This window comes from Dipodomys spectabilis, unplaced genomic scaffold, assembly GCF_019054845.1.
Source record: "Dipodomys spectabilis isolate Male_0828 unplaced genomic scaffold, ASM1905484v1 ptg000411l, whole genome shotgun sequence".
In the NCBI taxonomy this organism is placed as follows: domain Eukaryota; kingdom Metazoa; phylum Chordata; class Mammalia; order Rodentia; family Heteromyidae; genus Dipodomys; species Dipodomys spectabilis.
In genome coordinates, this window is record NW_024871088.1 from 918,632 (window position 1) to 926,443 (window position 7,812).

Consider the following 7,812-nt stretch of genomic DNA (forward strand, 5'->3'; position numbering starts at 1 on the left):
GCTGGCAGTTCCAGAACTGGAAAGTCAGAGCTGTGAGGTGACCCTCTCCAAAGGGCTTGCTGGATGTCCTTGATTCCCAGGGGGAGGGCACTGGCACTCAGCAGTAGCCCCCCCTGACCCCGTTAAGGCTCATCCGATGAAGTCTTAGTGTCCTTGGAGTCCAGCCTCCACCTAAAGGGGCTCCAAGCCTGCCAGTCTATAGTGTGCCACTTGTGCCAGACCAGTGCCCCGAAGCCAAGCAGTATGAGTATGGTGCATGTGCGCAGACGCGACTTGACCAGGGTGAAGGGGCAGGAACACACCGTGGAGACAAGGACCAAGAGAATGGTGGCCAAGGTGAGGAGCAGGCTTACAAGTCTGAACAAAAACTTCAGGGGACAGCTTCGCAGCTTTGCTGTCATACCCACTTCAGTGACTTCCTGTAGATGTTCTAACTTGGATATTCGCTCCTTGAAATTCTCCATGACCTCCTGCAAGTGACAAACACAAAAGTTTACCCGAAATTAAAACAAAATGGTGGTTACTTCACTGAGTTGCTTAGGGGATCTGCACCAACTATGGTTGAGCTGAATCTTTTAGGAGAGATACAGAGAATTCCCAGTATATACACAGCAGAGACAGAGTTGCTGCGGAAGGCCGTGCAGACTCGGCCATACTTCCCATCATTACCTTGTGAGACTGAGGATTTACTTGGGACAAGGTTAAGCTAGGACAGGGGTAGGAGAGAAGGGTGTGGAAGACAGTGAAGGGTAGCAAGCTAGGTCCACACGAGTAGTTTGCAGAAGCTTTCTCTGCTCCAGCAACTGAAGCATCACCAGCAACCTCCCCACCACCACCAGGGCTTGGCAAGTTCTACTCCCTATCTGTGGTCACAGACTCTGGGATGGGGCCCAGGGACCATTCTCAAGCGTGAGAACCACAGCACTAGGTTTCCCAAAGCAGCTAAGCTAGATGATGAGATGGAGCTCACATGTATATAATGACTAGACTGGATTTTAGAGCTCCTTTGCCATCAGGAGAAGCAGAGTCACCCAGGACTTGGCTGTTGAATTCGTTTGGAGGCATCCAAACAGATTTGTCAGTCCTATGTATTTCTCCTTGGCCCTTTCTTAAAGAGCTTCCCCATGATGTTCTCACCAAGATTTCCTTGTCTCTTTCATAGGACAAATAGGCCATTTTCTCTTCAGTGCAGGCCAGATTCTGTTTGAGGTGGTAAATCTCATCCAAGTGCACCTGCAAGTGGTCATTCACCTGTTCTTCCATCAATGCTTGTCTTGGGAGCAAGAATAAAAGTCAAAGTCTCTCAGTAGCTCACTCGGAGATCAGGCTGGCAGTGAGCACACTGCATCTAGATTTCACTTGGATTCCCTTGCCTCCCTCTATTTGTGTGTGCTGGTACTGGGGCTTGAGCTCAGGCTCAGCTTTGTTGCTCACAGCTGGCCCTCTACCACATGAGTCACAGCTCCACTTTTGGAATTTTTTTGGTGGTTCATTAGAGATAAGAGTCTCACGGACTTTCCTGCCTGGGCTGGTTTTGAACTTCGATCCTTAGATCTTACTCTCCTGAGTAGCTAGGATTACAGGTGTGGACCACCAATGCCCAGCTTGTCTCCCTCTTTTAAATTTTTATTTTATTGTTATTTTTTGTCAGTCGTGGGGCTTGAACTCTGGGCCTGGGCACGGTCCCTCAGCTCTTCAGCTCTAGGCTAGTGCTCTACCACTTGAGCCACAGTGCCACTTCTGGTTTTCTGGTGGTTTACTGGAGATAAGAGTCTCACAGACTTCCCTCCCCAGACTGGCTTTGAACCATGATCCTCAGATGTCAGCCTCCTGAGTAGCTAGGTGTACAGGTATGAGCCACTGGCACCCAGCTTCCTTCTTTTTTTTTTTTTTAATCTTGGACTCCAGTCAAACAGCCTCCTCTTCCAGGTCTGCCTGGAGACACTCCAAACACACATCAGTCACATGTAGATGAAACACAGATTTATCTTATATATAGTTATTTTCTAGTAACAGCTTTCCAAGAATTTCTATAGATCAGAAATTATAGAAATGAAAATCTAACCCAGGCACTGATAGCTCACCCCTGTAATCCCAGCTACTCAGGAGGCTGAGATCTAATGATTGATGTTCAAAGCCAGCCTGGGCAGAAAAGTCCATGAGACTCTTATCTTCAATTAGCCAGCAAAATGTCAGAAGTAGAGGTATGGTTCAAGTGGTAGAATGCTAGTCTTGAGTGGAAAAGCCAAGTGATGGGGGCTGGGAAGGTGGCTCAGTGGTAGAGCGCTTGCCTTGCATGCCTGAGGTCCTAGGTTCGATTCCTCAGCACCACATAAGAAAAAAGCTGGAAGTGGTGCTGTGGCTCAAGTGGTAGAGCGCTAGCCTTGAGCTGAAGAGCTGAGGGACAGCGCCCAGGCCCAGAGTTCAGGCCCCATGACCGGACCAAAACAAAACAAAAAACAAAAAAAGCCAAGTGATAACATGAGGCCCTGAGTTCAAGCCACTGGTTTCAGAGTGAGGAAGGGTGAGAGGGAGAGGGCAGGGAGAGAAAAAGGGAGAGAGAAAGAGGGAGAGGGAATCAAAACTGTGCACTATCCAACTCCATCAATATCCCTGGGGCCAATGTTTAGCATGTAATAGTTGCTCTATAAAACTGTTTTAATACAGGGATTGAGAGTCACAAAAGATAAATAGTGTACAATTGTACTTATATGCAATGTCCATAGAGACGGAAGCAGATGAGGAGGTGTCAGGAGTAGGAGGAGTGACATTAATGGGGACGAGATTTCTTTCGGGGATGATACAAATGTCAAGCAAGTAGATTGTGGTGAATGTTAGACAATTTTGTGACTATATCAGAAACCACTGAATGCTACACTTTAAATGGGTGAAACTTATGGGACCTGAATTATATTTCAATAAAGCTGTTACTTAAACAAACCAAAAAGTTACATTGTGGTCATGGTTTCACAGCTCAGTAAATTCAATGACAACTATTGAAATGTACTCAAAATGTTGCATTTTATGACATGCAAAGTATATCTCAGTAGGGATATTTTTAAGGACACAGGCAAAACACTATTAGCTGTTATAAATATAAATATGTAAGTAAGTAAAAGTATTCAGGGCCTCAAAATGGTTCATAACTGGAAAACTTTTTTGACATTCCTCCTCGGGCACTATGGTAGACAGACAAGCCAGAGGCATAGATGCAAGGCTGCTACAGAGGAGGCTTGCGATTTGTCATTTGTGACATAGTAGAGGAAGTCCTAACCTTCCCAGAGAGCTATGGAGCCCATAGAAAGGTAGGGCTTCCATGCTGTAAGGTACAGAAGGACAGCCACACTCTGGGGGTACACGAGGCACAAACAATGATGTGCACGCACAGGCTGGAAGACAAATAAGGATCTCCACTTGGTCATATTCCAAAGACTTGACCAGCATCCACATCAAGACATCCTCAAGGCAGCTAGTACACGGCCTGCTGGTTTGTTGAATACCAGTTCATCAAAAACCAGCTCCTAAGAGGACCATTCCATTTGTCTCAACCTCATGTACCTGTGAAACTTCAGCTGACAAAAAGGGCCAAGGGCTGGGAAGGTGGCTCAGTGGTAGAGTGCTTGCCTTGCATGCATGAGGCCCTAGGTTCCATTCCTCAGCACCACATAAGCAGAAAAAGCCAGAAGTGGCACCGTGGCTCAAGTGGTAGAGCGCTAGCCTTGAGCTGAAGAGCTGAGGGACTGCTCCCAGGCCCAGAGTCCAGGCTCCACGACTGGCAAAAAAAAAAAGAAGGGCAAAGAGGGGAGTTCATAGGATGCCTACCCACCAAACAAACTCCTCAGTACTCTCAGTTCCATTTACAAAAAAAGAACTGAGCCAGGTGTGGTGGTGCATTCTGGTAATCTCAGCACTATGGAGAAATTGTCAGGTCCTGCCTCAAAAGAGAAGAAAGGAAAAAAGAAAAAAGAAGATCTGGTTAGAAGAACATTCAAGATATTAACTATGCACCAGTATAGAATATTCTTCATGAATATGAATAGATACAATCTTGATAGATTTATAAGCATATATGACTAGGTTCTTGAATAAGATGATAGTAAGTAATATTTTCATAAGAATATTCTTTCCATCTTCCTTCTCTCAGCCCTCCCCCTACTCTCCTTCCCTTCTGGCCGCAGTATCCTAAACATGACATAGTTGACTCCTCCCTCTGTCCAGTTCTTACTCAAAAAAGCAAATAGACAATCTGGAAAATGCTTTTATGGAGATAAAATGATGATCATTCAACCAAATCACCCCCAAAATATTAGAAAATTTTCTTCAAGAACACACTCTTTGCTGGAGGTATCACAATATCAGCCTTCAAACTATACTACCAATCCATAGTAATAAAAACAGTTTGGTACTGGCACAAATACAGACCTAAAGACCAATTAAATAAACTAGAAACTAACTCAGGAATAAAACCACGGAGCTACCACAAACTAATTTTTGATAAAGGAACCAAAAATATACAAAGTAAATAAGACAACCTCTTCAACAAATGGTGCTAGGGAAACGATATCCACCTGCATGAGACTGAAATTAAACCTCTGTCTTTCCTTCTGTACAAAAAATCCACTCCAAGTGGATCAGGGAGCTCAAAGTTAAGACCTGAAACTTTAAAGCTACTACAGGAAAATGTAGGGAAAACCATGGAGGTCATAGGCACAGGTAAATAGTTTCTGCATAGGAAACCAGTTGCCCAAAGGATACGGGAAAGAACTGACAAGTGAGACTATATCAAATCAAAGAGTTTCTGCACAGCAAAAGAAACAGTAACCAGGACCAAGAGTATAGGAAAAAAATTCAACAGATAAAGTATTGATATATATAGAATATACAGAGAACCTAAAGGTAAACAGCAAAAGATAAACCAATTAGTAAATGAGCAAGCAAGTTGCACAGTAGTGCAGTGACTAATAGATACATGAAGAAATGTTCAACATCCTTAGCTATACAGGAAATGCAAATCAAAAGCTCACTAAGATTCTCACCTCAGTCAGATGGCAGTCATTAAGAACACAAACATGCAGGTGCCAATGGCTTACACCTGTAATCCTACCTACTCAAGGGACTGCAAGGAGATCTGAAGGTCACGGTTCAAAGCCAGCTCGGGCAGGAAAGTCTGTGAGATTCTTATGTACAATTAACCAGCAAAAACCTGGAAGTTGAGGTATGGCTCAAGTGATAGAATGCTAGTCTTGAGCATAAAAGCTAAAAGACAACACGCAGGCCCCAAGTTCAAGCCCCAGGACCAGCACAAAAAAAAAGAAAGAAAGAAAAATGAGTGGATTAGATTTGCTGAGAGTGCACACACCTGTGTATGCGTGCGTGCGCCAGTCCTGGTTTTGAACTATTTGGGGCCTGGGTGCTGTCCCTGAGCTTTACCACTTGAGCCATAGCTCTATTTCTGGTCTTTTGGTGATCAAGTGGAGATATGACTCTCATGGACTTCCCTGCTCCAGCTGGCAGTCTCCTGAGTCACTACGATTACCAGGGCCCAGCAGATTTGCCTTTTTCTTATTGGGTTCCAGTCTTGTCTTTGAGAAAAATAATACCAAGCCATAGCATGGGGGAGAAAAATCATCCAGTCATTTTTGGACCTAATAGCCACTGCCTGACTTTATGCACCAGTTCAGATAGGGTGGCAGTGTGACACCAGTCCTGAGAAACCTTCCCAGCATGTGGGGACTAAGGGGCACTGTCTGCCTAAAGTCAGCTGTTTGCCAGGCTCCCACTGCCACCTGGCTGCCTCCATGCTCCACTGCAGTGCTGAGACTGTTTGGCAGAGACCCTCCCTGGAGCTCCTTACTCTCCAAGCCCAGGTCCCGTGTTGGCCCTCAACCATCCCCCGTTCTCAGAGCCAAGGCCTGAGAAGGGACTTGTCTTACCTGAATTTCTCCTTCTGAAGGGATTGCAGTGATTCCTGCAGATCCCTCAGATACCTCTCCTTGAGGCTCTGGTAGGACACCTGAAGGCCAATGTGGAACCTGCTGACCTCTTTTAGATTTTCCTTCATCTTCTCCAACAACAGCTTTTGATGCTTGGCCACAGCCTTAGTATCTGAGATTTTCCCCAGCTGCAAGGCTGAGAGGTGGTTCTTCAGAGAAAAGGCCTTGGAAAGGTCAGGCAGACTGGTGAGCATGCCATCTTCCCCACCTAGCTTGGATGTCTCAGAAGCTAAGGCCCTCATGCTGGGCTGTTCACAGCTGTCCAGGCTGCTCTCAACCCTCAGCATTGAGCCCGGGGTCCTGCAGCTCTCCAATTCTTGCAGTTGCTGTTGGCACTGGCGAAGCCTTCGCTCAATATGGGCAATGGTGGCAGAAGCCCGCTGGTTCACCTTCTCAAAGGCCTGCCGGATGTACAGGGCCTGGCGTTGGTCAGCTTTGGACACCAGCTTGAGGTAGCTCATCGTGTTCACATCCCGACTGACTGTCTCCACTTTCAGCTGCTCTGAGAGGTAGAAGATGCGGTGCTTGACACTTTCCTGTAAGTTGTGGGCAAGTTCCCCATCTGAGATACTGGAATGACCACTGGGGCGGTCTTCATTGGATGCCAGGGACTTGGAGGAAGGCACATTGGATGGAAGGGTTGACCTCTGGCTCTTGTTCTGTTCTGCCTGCATTAGCTAACACAACACATAAGGGTGGTGCTTTGTGAACTGTAAATAATAGGCAATTTGGACATTCATGTTTCATTTCATAAGAATCCTTACATGTGTGAGTAGACACTGATGGGTGTACAATTTGTTCATTCAACATGGGCCCAACAGACTGAGGAGGTCAAGTACATCTTCTGATCTCCACCCCTTTCCAGTGCCTAAAACTCCTTATGTCCTAGGTACACCTTATCCTGACCCTAAAGTGACTAGAATCCTCCATCTTCATCTGCCTCACCCACTCTTTCTTTATTTTTGGGGGGGGGGGGGGGCGGGGTCGGTCATGGGGTTTGAACTCTGGGCCTGGGCACTGTCCCTGAGCTCCTCAGCTCAAGGCTAGCACTCTACCACTTGAGCCACAGCAACCACTTCCAGCTTTTTCTGTTTATGTGGTGCTGAGGAATCGAAGCCAGGGCCTCATACATGCAAGGCAAGCACTCTACCACTGAGCCGCCTTCCCAGCCCATGCCCCCCTCCCCCATTCTTACACCTACCTCTCCTCCTTTTTTTTTTTCTCAGTCCTGGGGCTTGAACTTAGGGCCTGGGCAAGGCAAGCACTCTATGACTTAAGTCACAGTGCCACTTCCAGTTGTCTGGTGGTTTACTGGAGATAAGAGTTTCATAGACTTTCCTGCCCTGGCCGGCTTTGAACCTCAATCCTCAGATCTTAGCCTCCTGTGTAGCTAGGATTACAGACGTGAGCCACCAGCGTCCAGCATCTCCTCCTATTTTCCCTTCCAAGAAATTTCCAATTACAGGTCGCATTTAGAAAGAACTAGTCTTGTAAAGGATGAATAAAATCATTCCCATTAACCCATATGGCTTCTGTATTACTACTCTCAGGGGAATAAGAGAGGCAGGCAGGGCTGGGAATATGACTTTGTAGTAGAGTGATTGCCTAGCATGTGTGAATTCCTCAGTACCACATAAACAGAAAAATCCGGAAGTGGGAGTGTGGCTCAAGTGGTAGAGCACTAGCCTTGAGCACAATGAGGCTCAAGGACTGTGTCCAGGCCCTGAGTTCAAGCTCCAGGACCAGCAAAAAAGAAAAAAGAGAGAGAGAGAGGAAGGCAGAGATTTGCATCCACTTTTTTTTGGTCAGTCATGGGTCT

General features: G+C 46.3%; 1 protein-coding gene across 1 annotated transcript; it reads right to left on the reverse strand.

Annotated features, from left to right (window-relative positions):
- Nucleotides 1–122: 122 nt before the first annotated feature.
- On the reverse strand, nt 123–6,667 carry Tex28 (testis expressed 28). The gene is made up of 3 exons (XM_042667511.1): nt 5,934–6,667; nt 1,138–1,273; nt 123–470 (listed from the first exon to the last, which is right to left on the reverse strand). Exons 1-3 carry the CDS (start codon nt 6,665–6,667, stop codon nt 123–125), a joined length of 1,218 nt encoding a protein of 405 aa, XP_042523445.1.
- Nucleotides 6,668–7,812: the final 1,145 nt, after the last annotated feature.